Consider the following 20,162-nt stretch of genomic DNA (forward strand, 5'->3'; position numbering starts at 1 on the left):
TACGGTGTTCCCTGCTTGTATGCAACCGTAACCGATTACACTCGTTTCCATACATCCGGGGAAGGTATTATTTTGTATTACAGGCATAGGCCTTATTTTATCTCGATACGAGATCGAGACTTGCATGTACCTCTCGATGAGGTGAGTAAACAGAATGCAATGGCAGTGAACGAGAAACAGCAACATCGTGTGAGTCTCGGATTAAGTGTGATCGTTGGCCGAGACCTGACAGCAATAAAGCATGTCCGCGAAATGAGTCATCCGCTAATGAAAATTTAAATTGGTATATTTCTCGTTAAAGCTTCATGAGAACATTATCAATGAAATGGGCGAGGATTTTTCAATGAAATCAATCTAAATACGATCTCGTTCGAACTATATATTTTTAAATATACGTTACACGAATCACTTCTGAATTCGAAAATCAGGATCTTATATGACGAAAAGTCCGTTTTTCGCAAGATAATAATTGTATTGCTTTTCTTTCATGAATATTAAAATCATCGCCGAGCGAAACATTTTTTACTACCAACGAAAAATAATAAATCTTTGAATACGATCCAAAGTGTATTATTATTCGGACGCACGTAATAATTTTTGTTAACCTTACAGTAAATTAATGTTCTGTGACTATAGGTGAAAAAGTAAATTTTAAATAAATATTTTACGTATAATGTAATTTTTCTTGCCAAAAATTCATATGTACAAACAAAATTCCGGAACTTGCGTTTTTTCCAAAAAGAGTGAACTTCTGTTCAATGCGCATGCAGCGTATTTTACACCTATTTATGAAGTTTGATAAATAAATTCACATAACTGTAGGCGGGCTGTACTGTCTCCTAATTTAAACCCAGTGCTTAAAACAATGTCACTGGGAATATTTAGAAAAAATATTTTTGTAAGTTTTCCTGATTCTGACGAGCAAATTATCTAATTGTCAAACTTAAGCATTGTATTGTATTATTATACATTGTAAGTACTCTTGGCTTTAGTTATCCACTGGCTTCTTTCAGAATAATAAATAATCGTGAAAGTAATTTACTATTGGTCAATACAACTAGTTTTATCGTATAACTGTGTTATAAACCACTTTGATCTAAAACTACTATTTTTGTCATAATTTTGGAAGAATACTTCTATTAATGCCTATTAATAGAATATATCCATAATTTTGGAAGAATACTTCTATTAATGTCTATTAATAGAATATATCCATAATTTTGGAAGAAAACTTCTATTAATGTCTATTCAATTTTCGTTACAGTTAGGAACATTTTCTATTTTTAATCCTTTTTCCTATGGCAAAGTTTGTAGTGAGTTTACACTTTGCCCTACATAATGTTTAGGTCAGATATTTTGTTGCATCGCGCAATTTGACTTGTATTTTTATACTAATTGCAATTTAGATATTCACGATAACTTTTTATAGAATTTTATTTATAATTATACACACTTTACTAAACTTTATTCATAGGTATCGTATGCTGATAATAAAATATTTGTACCATAAATAAAACTAAAATATTTTTAATTCAAATGTACATTTATTAACAAAAGATAGTATATTACATTATTTTATTCGCCATTGTAAAAGATACACAAATGTTGTAATTTAGTAATTTATATTCCTCTTAACAGCGTGCGTTTCTTCACATAAGACAAATAAATACGTTGGGTCAAAGATGAACAAAATATTTATCCAACTTTTTAATTGTTTTAATTGGAATCAAGATTTTATCTAGCGAATGACGGTAAACCAGAAAACAGGATACTGGCGTATTGTTTTGCAAATTTAGCTATTAAACTTCATAAATATTCATGCGATATGTTGCGTTCGTCCTGAACAGATATTCATTTTTCCTCATTTCCTCATTTAAAGGAAAATGTATTAGAGGAAGTGTGGAAGTTTGAAGGAAAATGTATTAAAGGAAGTGTGGAAGTTTAAAGGAAAATGTGGAAAAGGAAAGGGAAAACAGGTGCGATGGAAGAGAAAAGCTAATATTACAGATCTTAGCAAAGGTAGATCAAAAAGTAAAGAGTCTAGGCAAAAATAAAGAGGATGTAGAGCAAGGAAGTGATAGGTTGGAGATGTGGAAGAAAATGAAGAAAATAAAAAGAAAAATGTAAGGACAAGAAAAGAGAGGAAAAATAAAATAGAGAATAATCTATTAATATTAAAAAGGAGGGATTGGGAGAGGAAACAGACTGTGACGATGAAGAAAAAGAAACCAGGGGATAAGAGAATGTATATAGATCATGATCTGAAAAAGGAAGGGAAAAAGTTACAAAGGATATTAAATGAGATAACGAAAGGAAGAAGAATAAAAGGAAGAGAGATAAAAGTAGGGTATAGGAACATGAAAATGTAGAGAAAGTGGTATGGGTGGAACAACGAGAAAGAAGGAATAGAGGAAAGAGTTTTTCTCAACAAAGAATCGTAATTCAGTGGAACAAACAGAAGAAATAGAGGTAAGAGGGGAAAAGAAAATAAATTAACGGTTGTGACACAGGAGATAAAGAAGGGGAAGATGGGTAAATAAAGTTGTATCGAGAGAGAAGACAATGGGAGTGGGAGATTAATGTTCTGGAATGTAGCTGCACGAACAAAAACAAAGAGGAAAGACTTGCTACTAAGACAGTAGAAGACATGGTGAGGGAAGAAGGTGAAGATTGACAAAGAAGTTTGAAGTATCTACACAATCTACTCGAATGAAGAAAACAGGGAGGAGGGGACAGACGTGGTCCTGATATAGTGACGGGTTGCACGTTTTACTGTTTTATTCCCCAGATGGTCATGTAACGTCCAAGAACTCGGTTAAGATCGTGTGATGTTTCGATTCCCCGGATATCGCTTTCGCATTCTCTGCGCAAGTCTCCAACCATGCATCCGACCATCGTTAAAACAGTTACCTCGTTGATTAGTTTTTTCGCTCGCAAGTCGACGAGGAGGCCGAAAACTTAGGAAATCGATTACTATACGTAATGTCGGCGATGACGAACCGTCACGAGAAGTATCGTCGCAGAATGAAATCCACACGGACCTGATGTAACTATAAGTAGGGATTGTATAGTTCATAAGCCATCGTTTCTCGCGGACTGCACACTCGTGGACGTGGGGACACGCCTAAGTTTGAACCAATATCCACTATAAACATTATCTATGTCACATGGTTCGTAATGAACAAGCGGATCGTTGTTGGTTCACGATCGCTTGTCACCATTAGCAATTGACCTATTTGTTTCCTGTCACAAAACTGCAAAACTTCCAGTGATACCCCAGTATCGGCCATCGTCAGAAAGGGCGAGTAGGGTAAAATTGTTTCTTCCGAAATGAAGGGCAACTTAGGTAACTTAGGTCAGCTCCGTGTTGGTTCCATCGCATCTAGTCGATGCAGTAGTCGACCTGTTGGCGCGGTGCCACCTTAGCTATGGCGTCAGCCACAGAGACGAGAGTTCGGTCAGGCTTTTCTTATTTCGTATCACTAGTACCGCCTGCATACTCGTAGAGAGGCGTCCTAACTACAGTGTCTTCAAAACATCGTCCACATCATCCGTGAGAACTTGCAGCCGGCGTAGAAAAGTTGACGATTTCTGCTCGTCAATTTCCTCATGTTCCAAGAATTTCCGTATTTTCCGTTCCTTGGTGTCCGAGAGGCGACAAAACTCAATTTCTACATCTCTTGCGTTGGATTAAATGCGCATTCGTGTAACGATACTCGGTGAAATCCTACGTGATAATTGTCACCGTAACCTGGAATTCCAGTTGTCGAAACCATGTTGTCGGATTCTTTTTCCAAAATGGCGAAACACGAACAGCTGTGCGTGTTCGTTATCACTGATGATTCGATGTTTCGATGTGCAGTAGTGTGTATTGAAGTATGTAGTGTACACTTATATTTACAATATTTTCTGTAATTCTTCGTAATTTGAAAATTAAGATACGTAGGATATGTGACGTTTTTTTTTACCTATTTTAGTCCGTAGATTCATCTCCTGAAATATGGACATGTATTTATGAGTCACTCTGTATAGGCAGCGAGACTTCATTTTATTAGGTAAAATAAATATATAGCTATCCCTTTGCAATTTTCGAGAATGTTTCCCTATTCTTGAGAGCATACGACCTAAAGTTGCAATATTTACAACTTATTCAAATGGAATTAAACTTTATTGCGAGAATGGTTTAAACGTTTAAAACTAACAGAGACATACAATGAATAAATAAATAACACGTGGAAATGACAGTACGTGTTGAAATGTACTAAATCTTAATTTTACTCATACTCACGAATCCATGTGACGTTAAATAAATAGTGCAATTGTTTATTTACGCGTGCACTAAAGGGTTCTATTTCCAAGTAACGGAAAGGTTGGTGAAATTAGCCAATTTTGAACCTCTCCGGCAACAAAAATTTTTTGTAGAATATGTTTTTATAGATTTTAAAGAGTCCGAAATGTAAAATTATTTATTCAGACAGCGATAAGAAAGTTATAAAGAATAAGAGTAAACTTGAAAATTTCTGTGGCTGTGTCCACCTGAAAAGAGGCCACCTGAATAATTTGCTTGTTTGTAATAATAAAAAGAGAAGCGTCAGACAAAAGTTATTTGATTTTGAGGGCCACATAATATGATAACAATAGTTTTTTTTATTGGTAGAGGTATAGAGAAGATGTGAATATTAAACTTGTTTTTTTTTTCAAGTGGTATTATATTGTTTTTCATTTATATTTTGATAGAGCTTTTTAAAATAAGTATACTGACATTCGATACTGAAAATGAGTATACTGACGATACTTGGCTACTTTTAGTGCCCGATGGAATAACTGGAATTTCTAATAAGTTCTCGCAGTTTATTACTTTTGATTGTGGTCAGTAGTCACTCCACATTTCGATGACTTACAGGAAAATTGTCGCATCCTAACGAACTGTTATACTTACAAAATTAATCTACCCGAATAATTCCTGTAATTGAGCTATACTCAACGCGATGATTATGGCGATATTTTACAATCTGTTATATGAAAATTGATTTAAATTAATTCAATGCATCGAAGGGCACTAACTCGGTCATGCAGTATATACTAGCATCTAGATGACTGCTTATTATTCTTTACATAGGGATACGACCGCTGTAATGTATAATATGGTTAATAAATATTGGGAAGTTACTCTTCGTTAGTGGCACTTATTATTGGAAAAATTCAAGGTACCGTCGTTCAATGGAAACCATGAGAAAGTGGTAAGTATTCTTTCATCAAGATAGAATGACTATAATGGAATTGGATTTATGGATAAATATTGTACCACACTAAATCAGCGTCTATTTAAATGCAGTTGCTTAATTTATAATTTCGTTTGTCTTTTACTTTCACTTGTAAGAACAGATTTTAGCCAACGAATCAAACACCAGATCTCTTGGTGTAAAAGAGAATATAATAAACATTTGGAAGTATTATTAAAAACGAGCAGATTTGCTGAAACAATTTCTGAAACGCAACATTTTCCTTCATTTATACTATAACACAACAACAAAATTATACATAACTATAATTTCCCTTCTAAAAGGGAATTGTTCATTCACATTACAAAATTTTTTTGTAATAGCTGCTGACCGTGCGAGAACAGCAGCTGGTATGATTATGTGATTTCTGCACGTGGAAAAATTGGTTGCATACAAGCTGAGAGTACTATATTTTACGATAGTTATTACATTAATGTACATAATTAGGGTGCGGCAACAAACTTAATACGATCGAAAATGAGGTGATTCTAAATAAAAAAAAATCATAGGGACCCATTTTCTCTCAAACATTTTAAACTGAGATTTGTATTTACATTTTGTACGCAAAAAATTGGTTCCTTTATTAGGAGATGTTTCTTCAACTTTATCAGACAACGATTAATTTTTCACCATCATGATATTATAATAGTGTCAATGCTCACAAAGCACCAATACAGAATAGAAGTAGACAAAGGACAAACACATTAGTTGATTTGCATTCAACTGTACATGTTCATGATAAATTTTCAAAATTGATTTTCTCGAGAAAAATCTTGTCAAATAAAATTTCACCTCAAACTTCTGCCGCACCCTGTATATATACATATATTCAGAACGATGTCATTGATGTATTATGCACATAATAGATTTGTATAGACATTTTAATGAAAAATTTCTTTTCTTAATGAGTGAATTTCATTATTTTTCACTAGACTTAATTGCTATTCCTGATTTTGCCGCTGGGGCAATGGAGAATTGGGGCCTAATCACATACCGAGAAACATCTATACTTTATGATCCGCAAGAAACGTCAACGAATGCCCACGAATGGGTTGCGGTAGTTGTAGCCCATGAATTGGCCCACCAGTGGTTCGGTAACCTCGTTACTATGAAGTGGTGGAACGATTTGTGGTTGAATGAAGGAGCAGCTAGTTTCTTCGAATATAAAGGAGTAAATTACATTTCACCCGAGTGGAGCATGATGGATCAATTTATTTTAGACAAAATTCAACCAGCTCTTGATCTCGATGCTTTAACTAGCAGTCATCCTATAAGCGTGCCAGTGAAAGATCCTAATGAAATAGAAGCTATTTTCGACGACATCAGCTACAGTAAAGGAGCTTCCATTCTCAATATGCTTGAAGGCTTTCTTTGTGAAGAGGTTCTTAAGAGTGGATTGAACGACTATCTAAATTCGCATGCATATGGAAATGCTGACACGAACGATCTTTGGGCTGTTTTCACGAAGCATGCAAATCACACCTTTGACGTAAAAGTACGTATAAATATAAATATACATACATTGTTCAATTTTGTTATATAGTATTAAAAATTTCATGTGGAATTTATGTGTGATTGAGTATCGTTTTACGTTGATTCATTTTTATGGGAAAAACCAAGTAAACTGCAAAAATAACGGAGATTGTTTAAAACATGACTCCGCATGATTCCTTTCATTTTATTTATGGTATATTTTTAATTTGTAATAAAAGATCACTTAGTTTCTTTTATATTTTAAACAAAATTGAATTACGATTGATTTCTTTTTTTTAATTACAAATTTTCAAATAATTTGAATGAATTGAGCGATTCTGAATTTACTCGTATAAATAATATATCATCAGGTGAGGAATAAAGTGTATCTAGTACTTCGATGACTAATTATGTCAGTATTGAATAAGCTATTTTTTAATGAAGTGTCGACTTGTACATATTTGAATTATCTTCAGAGTAATCGGAGATAATAAACTTACTAATATGAGAGTAAAATCATAATTATATCTTATAGACAAACGGTAAAAGTAAAAAATAATAATATCAAATTAGAAACTAAATTAAATGCAATAAAAGTAAAAAGGTTGTTAAATGTTACCAACACGAGTGTAAGAGGTATATTGAAAATAGGCATTAGTACTGCCAACCCAAATCTGCATTTTGGGCAATTTGTAATTTTCTAGTTCTTTTTATATAAGAAAAGGTGGGGTAAAATGGTGTGCTTAACTTTAGACTATGATAAGAAAATATCAGGAAAGAAAAGGGTATGGAACTTCACTATATCTTTTGAGTAGATCTAAAATGATCAAAAACTAAAATATTGCATTCAAAAAATGTTCGATTAGAAACAAAAATAAGCTTTTTGAAGGTATACAAATTTTCGCTTGGCTAAAATGGTGGAATAAGACGGAACACCTATTTAAAACCATATAAAAGTATAAAAATCTTGATTGCATGCATGAAGAATACATTTGTATCAAATAATTATGATATTTATTATAATTTGCTGCAACTAATTTATCTATTTATTTAAAAAAATGAAAGACATACCTATACTAAATATCATAATTTTTTGTACAAAATTATTTGTTTTGAAAATTATAATAGTATCTAAAATTGTATTGCACAAACGAATAATTATTATATCAAAGAAGAAACCTGTATTAGGAGAGATTTCCGTTCTTTCTTATCTACAACCAAACGTACGAGAATTTGGCAGCTGTTTGACAATCTAAAGTCAGTAGAAAAGCGAATTTTTTCCACTCATATCAATCGCGACGCGACTTGAGTAAACTCCGCCCCACGGCGCTCCCGATCACCGAGGGGCGTGGTCAACGTCCTCGCTCCAGCTACTGAGAGACGTGGTCAACGCCCTCTTCCTTATAGTGGAGGAGGGCGAGTCACGCCTCCCAGTGGATCCGAATGCCTGGTCAGCTGAGCTGGAGTACACTGTGAAGGAGCTGGTTGCGATTATCTAAAAGCTTGGGGTGAAAAATACCGCTTCAGCCGCGTTTAGATTTTGGATCAGAGCGTCCTCGGTCTCCGGCGGATTTTCGACTGCTGTTTGGAGACTGAGTGATTCCCCTCCATTTTCAAGGTGGCCTAAATGGTGGAAAGCAGGCAGACCCGCGTGGAGTGCCAGTTTGGATTCCAGGAGAGATAGTCGACCATCGATTGTCGGTGTTTTGCGACATTGACAATGCCTTCAACACCCCACTCTGGGAGACAATTAAATGGAGACGCGAAAGGCAACGAGTCTCTCCTTATTTAAGTGCAGTGGACGAGGACTGCCCCTGTGACAGGTGGATAGAATACCTGGGCAAAACCCCTGCTATAGAGCCTCTAGTACGATTTCGTTCTACGGGAAGAAGTTTCCCCCTCCCCTGGCGTCAGCCTGACATGTTCTTCTGGCAACACATTAGTGCTGGTCATTGGGAATGACTAAGGGAGGACAATTTGATCCAATCGAACGATTTTGTTTTGAATCCATAAGCGGATGGCGCTGCGGGTCGCCCGCAGCTACAGGACCATGTCATACGTGGCAACAATTGCCCTGTCGAGGCTTTCGTTAATGGGACGAGAGGTGAAAACCCTCAATCGTCAGAATCGATGAACCCAGACCTAACCCATGTTTGGCCAGCAAACTGTAGGAGTTGTCTAGATGCTTTTGTTGAAGTGACTGTGCAGAGACTTTGGTATAAGCAATAGTTGCTTCGAACCGTACCTGCACTGTATAAAGAAGGAAGCGATGGCAAGCTACTGACACTGTCCCACGGACCAGGACACAGCGCAGCACACCCTAGAGGTGTACTCTGCCTGGGCGGAACAGCGCCGCGTCCTACTCGGTGTGATTGGGGGGCACTTTGCTACCGAATGTGGTGAGGGTTATGTTCGACAGCGAGAGAAACTGGATGGTCGTGGTTTACCAAACCTCTAGAAGGGTTTTCCGTCAATTGACGGAGCTGTTCTCGGAGAGACTGGCCCCTCCCATCGGGGACAGAATCAAGATAACTGCTGTGCCAATAACGGACGGGGGACTTCGCCAGTTCTCATGAGATTGGGACTCACGACCGCACTTTGTGCGGCGCCTGAAAAAAAAGACGACAGGGTGGTGTGGCTTTTTGCCTTCAAAAAGCCGGGTGTTCACCGATGACGGGGGCGATGAACGGCTGCCTCCTAACAAGGAGTGGGAGAGGGGGGAGAGGCAGGAAGCCATTCCGACATGCTGTACTCGGTGTCCCCCTACTCTCGTATGACGATGGTCACCGTGATGGTTTAATAGTGGGCTCTGCATCCAATATTGCTGGATCTGGGGTATCCCACACAACTGCCAATTCCGTTCCAAGGGTTCCGGAGCATCTTTTCAAAGATTTCCTCACGTTAAAGAAAAAAAGATTCACATCGCGACTGATCTGAGCGGATGATTCCTTTTTCCCCTGACTCTTTAGTTTGTAGGATAGTGGCCAACTACTCGCGCGCCTACTACACTTGGGTATTTGATCATACGGAACATACGTACTTCGCCTGAAGAGGCGATGGTAGATTGTTGACAGATAACTTAAAGACAAGTACTTAAAAGTTCGCGGGCCGAGGGGAACCGGAATTTTCCTCTACAGGATAGAGCAAAGAGAGGTGTACTCTGGGGTTCCGTAGTCTATACTAAAATCTTTGTTATGAAATGTCGATTACGTCACCGTTCTGCGGTCCGAGGACCTTCCCGATCGCGTCAAGCTGACATAATTTACTAACGATACGTTGGTGCTGGTTGTTGGGGACGACTGGGAGGACCATTTGACTCACGAAAGACGGTACCCGGCGCGTCATTGAATGGATCAGGGGAATCGGGTTGCAGGTAGCTCTCCATAAGACTGAGGTTCTGGCATTACACACATCTCGGTAGAAGCTGCCTGCTCCCCTCCCCCTCATCCGGGTAGGTGAGACCAACATCGAGGTGAAGTCCCAGATGAGATATCTGGGACTGATCTTTGACAGCCACTGACATTTCAAGGGGCATTTACGGTCGCTGACTCGAGCCATTAAGGAAGAAAGCAATGATGCGCTGCTGGTAATAGAGGTGTGCTCTACCTGGGCAAATGAGGGCTGTGTTATTGTCGGGTGATTGTGGGGGAGGGGGGAGCTCTCTCTCTCTCTCTCTCTCTCTCTCTCTCTCTCTCTTTCTCTCCCTCTCGCTACCGAGTGTGGTGGAGGCCGTGCCCGACAGCGAGAGAAATTTAACGCCCGTGATCTTCTTCGGTGAACACGTAATATTGTAGAGGGAAATGGATCCCAATTAGCCAATTATAAAGGCTATGAATAATATCACCGTATATATAAAACCAATCATAACAATAGTAACCCTACCTCTCACCAGTTTATATCTATAACCCCAAACAATATAGATCAGCAATTGAATACTCTCAAGTCTACCCTTTTTGGGTTCAGCTATCCTGACGCAGTTAAGTCAAACAAGGGCATTTCATCTTATAATCACCCCATTTCGAACAATGAAAATCTTAGCTTTACTTTGAATAGTTTCCTGGGGGAATTTAAAAACCTTCTCAATCAAATAATTCAACAGAACAGTGTAATCTTGAACATGCTATCAATAAAAATAATCATAGTTAAAGGCTAAGGATATTTACAAGTTAAATTACATGATAGGTTTATGGATTGCCAATAGCATGAGCCAATGCAAGGAAGAAATGAAAGGATTCCTTACTATGTGTGCAATAAATATACTACTTATTAGTGAATCTCACTTATCGATAAATTCTATTTCAAAATTTCCCAATTCAATCTTTACCATACAAACCATCCAGACAACACTGTTTATACAGAAATGGCGATTCTAATAAAAAACACAATAGATCATTTCAAATTGTAAGGTTATGAAAAGGGCTACTTGAAAGCTACATTTATTACAGTTAAAACGCTTCCCCATAGCCTATTTCAACAGTGTAATCAAGGTTTTCCGATTCGGTATTTATTTACAAGAAATAATCCCCACAATAATTCTTTTCTACCCGAATTAATTTATCGGCGTTGTGTTGAAATACTCTGTATATGTATAAAGGTGTCGATGGCGCATCGAGATCTTGTGGGAAAGAGATCTGTTGGATAAGCATCTAGTTGTGAGTACGGTAGGTGTGCCCACAGAATATTATATTGCCGCACATAGTGACCATTTTGAGCAGCTGTATTAGCAATAAATATACGATATGAGAAAATACCAAACTGTTCGAACCATTCGTTGAAAAAAGAAATATTTTTCCTCGTAACAAACCATTGGTGACATTGAACGACCTTAAACCATAGTTGGCTAAAAACTCGTTTTAAAAACTTCTATTAAAAAATAAACAATAATTTATATTTGTAAATATATACGAATAAAAAGTTGCCGACCTTAAGTGTCCTTGCCGCTTCTGCTAAAAACAAAGAAAATGGTACCACACAACGTTCCCTCGAAACTGCACCACTTCTGCCAAAAACATTCTTCCCATACCTAAGAGTAATGTAGAACTATAGAACCGTAGAACTTTGCTAATAAATTGATTCTCACCCATGAAACGATACTCGCGGAGGTATTTAATGAAACTAAATGTGTTGGCAGGCTATCATGGATACGTGGACCCAGCAAATGGGCTTTCCACTCATCACGATCACACGTGATGGTAATTCTATCACAGCGACCCAGAAAAGATTCTTAATTTCACCAAAAGAAAATGATACAGAATTGTTACAACCAAAATCACCCTTTGACTACAAGTGGTACGTCCCGTTGAGCTACTACACAGACAAAGAACCGCGCAAGCTTCACAACGTGTGGATGAATCTGACAGATGGTAACACATAGGAAAATTATAACGAAATCTTTATGCCAAGTTATTTGTAATCATTAAACGAATACTTGCTATGCTTTCGCTAGAATTTATTGGTCAATAATTTTCTTCTCTGTATCAACGTTCGTTAAGTGTTAATAACATTTTTCCATTATATGATATAAGTATCACATATTATATTTCTAGTAACATTCGAGATACCTAATGATGTCGAATATATAAAATGCAACGTGAATCAAAGTGGATTTTATCGTGTAACTTATCCGGAGGAAATGTGGTCGTCAATCCTTGCTACTTTATTAAGCGATCATAAGAAATTTAGTCCAGCGGATCGTGCTAATCTTATCGATGATGCGTTTACGCTTTGCGAAGCTGGCGAGCTAAATGCTACTATACCCCTCGAGCTATCACTTTATCTCCTAAATGAAAGGGATTACGTACCGTGGGCTACGGCACTTGGATATTTACACTCCTGGAAAGGAAGATTGAGTGAAAGTCCTGGATACAAAAGATACATTATGTTCTTGAAACGATTGTTAACACCAGTTACAAAATACGTCGGATGGGCGGACGAAGGAACTCATTTAAAAAAGTGGGTACCAATGATATCTACAATAACTGCATGTAATAATAAACGATAAGAATTGTAACAATTGTGACAGAGAATAGAACCTAGCGAATAAATACATCAGTATTATCTTGAATAATATCTGCAATAACTGCATGTAATAATAAACGATAAGAATTGTAACAATTGTAACAGAGGATAGAACCTAGCGAATAAATACATCATTATTATCTTGAATAATATCAACAACAGCTGCATGTAACGATAAACGATAAGAATTGTAACAATTATAACAGAGAATAGAACGTAACGAACAAAACACATCAATATTATCTTAAAGTGACTGAGAAATACAACGTACCGATGTTTAGTTTTCTTCGTCTTCTGTCGTTAGTACGTGAAACATTTTATTATTCTTTGTTAGGTTCTCGTTTACATAGTACGAATATACAGCCCGTATGAAAGTACAAACAATTTTTCGTATTTATACCACTGATATAAATCAATTTAATGTTCGAAGTAGTCTTTTTATTCGATCGTTCGGATCGATTTATAATATTCTATGATAAATTTTAATTCATTGTTCCTCTTTTTTCATAGATTATTGAGAATTGCCGTACTACAATCAGCTGTATCCGTAAAATTGGACGACGTTGTAAAGCCTGCGAAAACTCTCTTTGAAAATTGGATGTTCAAAGGTGAACGAGTGGCTCCAAATATTCGGGATGTTATATATGTTGCAGGTAAACGCTCTCTTGATGTAATTTTAATCGAATATAAACAAATATGAATCGATATATAAAACCAGTGAAATTTATATATATATATAAATTATATATATAAATTATATATATATATAAATATATATATATAAATTATACAATATGATCGGGAAATACGAAATACGTTTGGGCACAGGAATAAAATTTGGTGGCGAAGAAGAATGGAATCATTGTTGGCAGAATTATCAAAAAACTCAAGTACCTAGTGAAAAGAGAATAATGTTACAAGCACTGGGAGCAACGACAGATTCTTGGTTACTACAGCGTTACCTTCTCCATTCGTTGAACCGTGACATCGTAAGATCGCAAGATGTTGAAACTGTTATTGCCTCGGTTGCTAGCAATCCTGAGGGCCAGTTTCTAGCTTGGCGTCATCTTAAAGCATATTGGCCGCAAATACATGCTTTATTCGGGAACGGGTCGCTCACAATGGGCGGACTTATATCTGTCGTCATTTCTGATTTCTTCAAGGAATACGATTACCACGAAGTAAGTTGCAAGTATTTGTTTCACTTCTTGTCATAGAGCAACTACCATTATAGAGAGACAACGTCTGTTTAACGTTTCCAAACTCATTCGTAAAAAAGTACACTAAACAAGATTATTACAAATAGAAGATGAACAAACATTTCATCCGTTGTTCGTTGAATAACGATAAATTGGGATTTGTGACATAGAATAAAATTGCAGATCCGAATGACTCTTTGATCGAACGAATATCGCGAATATCTTTGCTATGTTGTTTTTATTTATCGTTTATCACTCGAGTCTAATTTTTCACATTTCTGGGTTGAATTCGGAGTATTATTACTTTAACCATTAAGAAAAATAACCACGATGTAGAATCGAAAAAATCGGAAATGTTTTGTTTCTATTTTTCGAATGTTCAACCATTTAAAAATGTAGTCCTAAATTTTTATTCCGAAATTTGGAATAAAAAGCGCAAAATGTTATAGCAAACATAAAACCTTTAACTCTAAATGACAGTTATTTAGTTACAAATAATTGGTTTGTGAAAAATCACAACAGGACGATAGAAATACTACTAGTGACAATTAGGTCGCACAAATTTTTTCTCTTGGATGCTTGAAGCTGTCAAAAACTTGATTACCATAAAATCTTAATTTTCGACTCAGCATTAATTTCTTGCAAGGTACTTACCACATGTATTTGCAATTTTCATAGAAAGTGTTAGCAAATTGGTGGTACACTGCATGAAAGAATAAGTCGAAAATATAACGTGATACTTTTCGTACAGAACTTTATTTTCGAATAAATCGATATTAAATTTTCAAAGAGTACATGGTTATTTGCATATGATCTTGCTCATGCCCAGATCTGAAGGATATCAGTGTACTAATCGAATTGCTGTTTTGCTTTTTTTAGAATTGACTGTTTTAGATACCAAGGGATAAACATTGAAATAATATTACCTTTCGAGTTAAATATGATAACAAACCATAACATGGTATATGTTAAATATGATAAAAAACCATAACATGGTACTGTTTATAAGCTCAAATGCAATAAAGACGAAAGTGAAGCTCTGCACGAAAAAATGTTACTCTATATTTTTGATTTATTTTTTCATATAGCGTCATTCCCTTTCGGTTTGGACCACCAGTTTGATAATACCCTGCATAACTGTCTTTTTTATTCGAGTTAACTTTGTTAACGTAACACGTTCTGTACTATTGTCCGTTATTGACAAGCCGTAACAACGAAATACATGTTCATATATATTTCAGTTGAAATCTTCAGTTGAAGAAAGAAATTAATAACATCTGGAATGATAATTACATAACAAAATACCTTTGATGTTTTATCTTAGGTGTCGGAGTTCTTTAAGAAAGTAGACGTTGGAAGCGGTCAACGAGCATTAGAACAAAGCTTAGAAACAATCAAGTTTAATATACATTGGGTAAAAGAAAACGCTGACGTCGTCGACCGATGGCTTATAAATTATTTGAATGTTCACACGAGTTAACCCCTTGCTCATCGGGAATGGGACAAAAATGACGCGAAATTATCATTCAGTCATTCCGTGACAATGTTTACTTTTTTTATGGTTTTCGTCGAAGTATGATACCTACAAGTTTGATGTAATGTATCCCACGAAAAAGTAAGATTTTCATTACCATTCCACGAGGTAATTGGATCATTTATTTACCACTTAGATATAATTCGCAGATCAAAAACGACCCATTTCCGTCATACGCGTCAAAAGATTACTTTCACCAGGTAAGAATCGTGACAGAACGAAGGATTCGTTCGTTCCCTTGATAATAGAACGTAGAAAGACATATTATCCTCGTACAAAAATTCTCCAAAACTTGCCGGTTGGAAAAAATCTTTTGACGTATCGAAACAGAGCCGAATTGTTTGTATGTAAACACATTATACACCGATTTATACGCACTTTCGAAAGTATTTATTTATTATGCACGCAGTGCGTGCAAATTGGACTACTATGTATAAAGAAAGAAATTATAGAGAAAAAAGAGACAACGTTGTTCCTAGGATAGCCGGTAACCCAGCATTTTCCGAAAAAGGGTTAACGGCATACGCCTGATAACGTTGATACTTTAGTCTCCCAAATATACTATACTTTATTACAAGGAATGACGGTAGTCATCTCCACGTGATACCCAAGCCCCATTTCTGATCCATCCAGTACATTAATTAAACAGAGTGAAATGAGCCGGCTGAAAATTTGACAAAAGATGCTACTTACATACGTCACAATTCAGTAATACGGTCTATAGAAGGAGTAGCCACAACGCAGTTTGTATACAAGAATATTTTGGCTTGCACCGGAGTACACCGAATTTTTTATTTATTACACCCACGCGTGTAAAATATGTACATAATTATTTTACCTACATAAAAATTTTATAGCGAAGGATACTAGTCGTACGATTACAGTGAACTTAACAACCTACAGTATGTGTATAAATTACGATAACCGACGTTGAAAATATAGTACTCGAAAATTAGTTGGCTGCTCCTGTAATACATAGTGTGATTTGTTGTAAAGGAAATCAAGAAACGACGTTAAATTGCGTTAGAACTAATTAAGTTATCATAGAAAATGCCCAAAGTGATTGTGCAAACGGTCAGATATTATAAGTAGCATATCAACATTAGAGAAGTTTGACGGGTCAAGTCGGCCGAGTCTTTGTCAAACCTAATTCTAGTCTCTTGAAAACTCTAATCGGGCAAGGAAAATATGGTCTCAAATTAAAAGAAAAAGATCGTACGAGGATTATATGCCCCTCAAAATAATCGCAAGTCATGTACGTATTAATGTTGCTGCAGATTGTTGGAGGCGCGGGATACGTCTCGCGTGGAGCTGATCATTCTCCATGTGAAGTAGCATAATAGAGAATCGGATATTTTATTATGAAAAAATGTATAAATTTATGTATGTAATCTTGTGATGCTTTGTATGGTGTGTACATATTAGCGTAAGAGAGTTGTGTGCCCTGTGTGATCGGATATATTACAAAAGGTATCTAGATGCAGATAAAACACATTAATGCCAAATTCGAACTGGCCTTCAGTAGAAAATATTCATGTGATTTTGCCAAAATTTCACAACCTTAAAATGCTAACTAATAAAATTGAATTTGTGTCAGTTATTGTTAAATGTTAGATAAATATCGTTTATCGCCCCTCGAACTTGTTTCCTACGTTCTCGTAATTATTATCAATTGACAATAAAGTTGAACCGATATAGAAGGGAGGTATCAAAAATGGATTCGTTTATTACTCACATATCTAATACATGAAGATTTCAATTAGCATTTGAAGGTTAAAGCGTCGCAATTTAGGAACGTATACAGAAACAGCCCGATAAATATAAAAAAAAAAAAAACAAATATAACGTATCGAGGATACTTCGGTGCGGTGCGGTATTATAGGGGTAGTACGAAAACAATAAGAATGAACGCGAATGAAATTTCTATCCCAATCAAAAAAGAAAAAAAAAAAAATGATAAAACACCGTATAAACGTTTGGATTTTATTTTCTGAAAACTATTTTTCACTCATCTCTTAGCTTATCCTACTGTTTATACGTAGTTGTCGGCCAAATCTCACGAATATTGAAGTTTGAGTGTTCTCATCACTCTCGTTAAAGAATCAAGCACTCGTTACTCAGAAGAGAAACATTCGCGTTATAATTAATTCTCACGCTAGAGCACATAGAATCCAATCGATCTTTACCCATGATCTATTGACAAACTGCCGATGATGCTTGCAACTCGACTTTCTCCCGAGGAAGTAGCATTTTTTTCGAGGTTTATGCCACTTTTTACATGTTTTTGATCACAGTACAATTACTTCAATCCCCGACGGATAAAATTTCTTTGTAAATTCGTCGATTTTTACCGGATTAGAATTTTCCAACCGGAATTATACACGCATGTTTACATTTAGAAAGGGAAATTCTGTAAATAACGGCTGCATGAATCTTTTATTACCCCTTTAAGTAGATTTTGATACACTCCAACGGCGAATTAATAAACCGACGCACAACTAGATACCTTACGTGTAAATAGCATATTTTTTCACTAACGGATATTCTCTCTTGTTAAAGATTTAATGAACAAAATCGCTCCTTAATGTTTGCGAAAGCACATGGTTCGCCGGTTTGAGTATGAAGGGAGCACGAACCAATTGGCCTATTTTACAACGTATAATATCCGAAAGTACTCGTTTAAGAAATAATATGCAACTCTCTCCTTGCTTTCATTTGAAGACGAAAATCGCACAGATTGTCATGTTCCTTTAAAAATCTGTTCATAATTAATTAATGTCATCGTGAGAACCATTTACTACTAGTTAATTGTTTTCTATTTTTCACGATAATCGGTCAATACTACTTTGTTTCGTTACTATACAAAGGTCTAACAGTATTAGAAGAAGCTCATATTGAGATGTTACAAATAACATCGAATACGAATAATAATACATATTTCTTTTCAAATCTGAAGTGATTTGAATGTAAATTTAGCCCTCTAGATGCGGAGTAAATCGATGCAAAAGTTCTACCGAAAGACTGGACATCAGAGTAATCAAGAAAAGTACATACCTATATGTATTTTATGCAATCACAACCCGATACCGTTACGTCTTAAGAGAATGAGGCTGTCTTGCATCTTATACTTATGAATGAATTATTGATATAATTATACGGTAATTTCTTGAAAGATGTTCATCTGCCAAACTTTCAAACTGGTATGCCACTATCTCCTTCAATTCTGTGAACTGCTCGGAACAAGCAACTTTTCGCCCACTTGCAATTGGTGATCGACAGACAAGGGTGATTAGACACACACATACACACACAATTAGGATGAATTATCCAGTAATGAAAAATTAGATTTGTATACATTTCGTTACATTTACACAAGAGTAATAACACTGGACTTGCGAGACTTTCCCGATCGATATAAGTCTAAACACGACCTCGTTAAAAGTATTTTTAATTATACATGTTCGAAGCTCACATTTGTGAAATACAAACGTAGCTCGAAGTACGTATAATTAAAATTAGTCCGAATGAAGTCGTGTTTGAAATCATTTTCACAAGGAAAGCTCGCACACCTTGTGATAATAGTCACATGAAAATATAACGAAAAGTATGCAAATGAAAATGTTCATTATCAAGTCCAACGCGTTAAGGATCGTTCCTGACTGTCGACTGGTAGGCCCAGCCTCGGTTGCTGTTGCTGTTTCGCTCACTTTTAGTATACTATATTCACTCTCCTAGTTGGACGGTATTAGCGAACTCAGTTCTGACCCAAAGAAAATAGTTGAACTTCTCGTATATAAACGGTGCCGAATCTTGAAAAAATGTTCATTGCTAGTTCCGAACCGGAGACACCTTTCAGGGAAATATTGTATATTGTACACCGTTCTTTACTGTACTGTTGTCATAGATATTTTGTTGTATAAAATAAATACGAGATATGTACAAGCATACAAATGAATATATTATATGTTTAAAGTAATTTGAACATGATTCATTCCTAGTAATATTTTGTAACCCTAATTCCCTGAAAAGCACTGGAAACATCGACATAAAAATATTTTATCATTTACTAAACTAAATTATTATATATTAACACCGTTTTTAATCGTTTAATTTTTATGTTCACTAAAAATAAAATAAAAGTCCTCGTAGTACGCTCATTGTAAGAGTAATTATAATTTGGCTGAATTTTATCGAAATACATTTTGGTCAAAATATAAAATGACATTTTCAAATATACACAATCGATCAATTAAATAATGAGATTGGTTTCTCATGGCATTGACTATTAACGCTGCGATATTAGCGCATCTGTTTACATATTATATCATTATTTGAAGTTTATAGTTTGAGGTGGGGGAGGCGGTCGTAAAAAGAATTTTGAACATTGAAAAATATAGATAACATAAACATCTCTTTTTATTAACAATAAATTATTACATATGAAATAGTCGATTTCATAATTTTATATTCGTAATTTAATAAGTAAAACGTGCTACTAAAATATACTTACCTTTCTTATGCGAATTTAAATTGGGATACGAAACAGTGGCGACTATTCGCAGTATTAATACAGCTATTAAGGAATATATAATTAATGAGAGAATAACCTGCTTTGATTAGAAGATATATCTTCTTTAATAAATCTTCAAAATGAAC

At 35.7% G+C, this 20,162-nt stretch overlaps 1 protein-coding gene across 7 annotated transcripts in view; it reads left to right on the forward strand.

Moving 5' to 3' along the window:
* Positions 1-19,482, forward strand: part of LOC143143138 (endoplasmic reticulum aminopeptidase 1) — a 74,024-nt gene extending 54,542 nt beyond the window's left edge. For 6 of the 7 annotated variants that reach the window (XM_076304074.1, XM_076304075.1, XM_076304073.1 and 3 more), the window contains 6 exons: positions 6,215-6,777; positions 11,887-12,118; positions 12,302-12,707; positions 13,284-13,426; positions 13,602-13,954; positions 15,297-19,482. In XM_076304074.1, coding sequence (XP_076160189.1) covers positions 6,215-6,777; positions 11,887-12,118; positions 12,302-12,707; positions 13,284-13,426; positions 13,602-13,954; positions 15,297-15,452 — 1,853 coding nt within the window. In that variant the 3' untranslated portion in view covers positions 15,453-19,482. The remainder of the gene's footprint in view (positions 1-6,214; positions 6,778-11,886; positions 12,119-12,301; positions 12,708-13,283; positions 13,427-13,601; positions 13,955-15,296) is intronic. The other variant, XM_076304080.1, reaches the window with a different exon arrangement.
* Positions 19,483-20,162: the final 680 nt, after the last annotated feature.

The sequence above is a fragment of the Ptiloglossa arizonensis genome, chromosome 2, assembly GCF_051014685.1.
Source record: "Ptiloglossa arizonensis isolate GNS036 chromosome 2, iyPtiAriz1_principal, whole genome shotgun sequence".
Taxonomy (NCBI): Eukaryota; Metazoa; Arthropoda; class Insecta; order Hymenoptera; family Colletidae; genus Ptiloglossa; species Ptiloglossa arizonensis.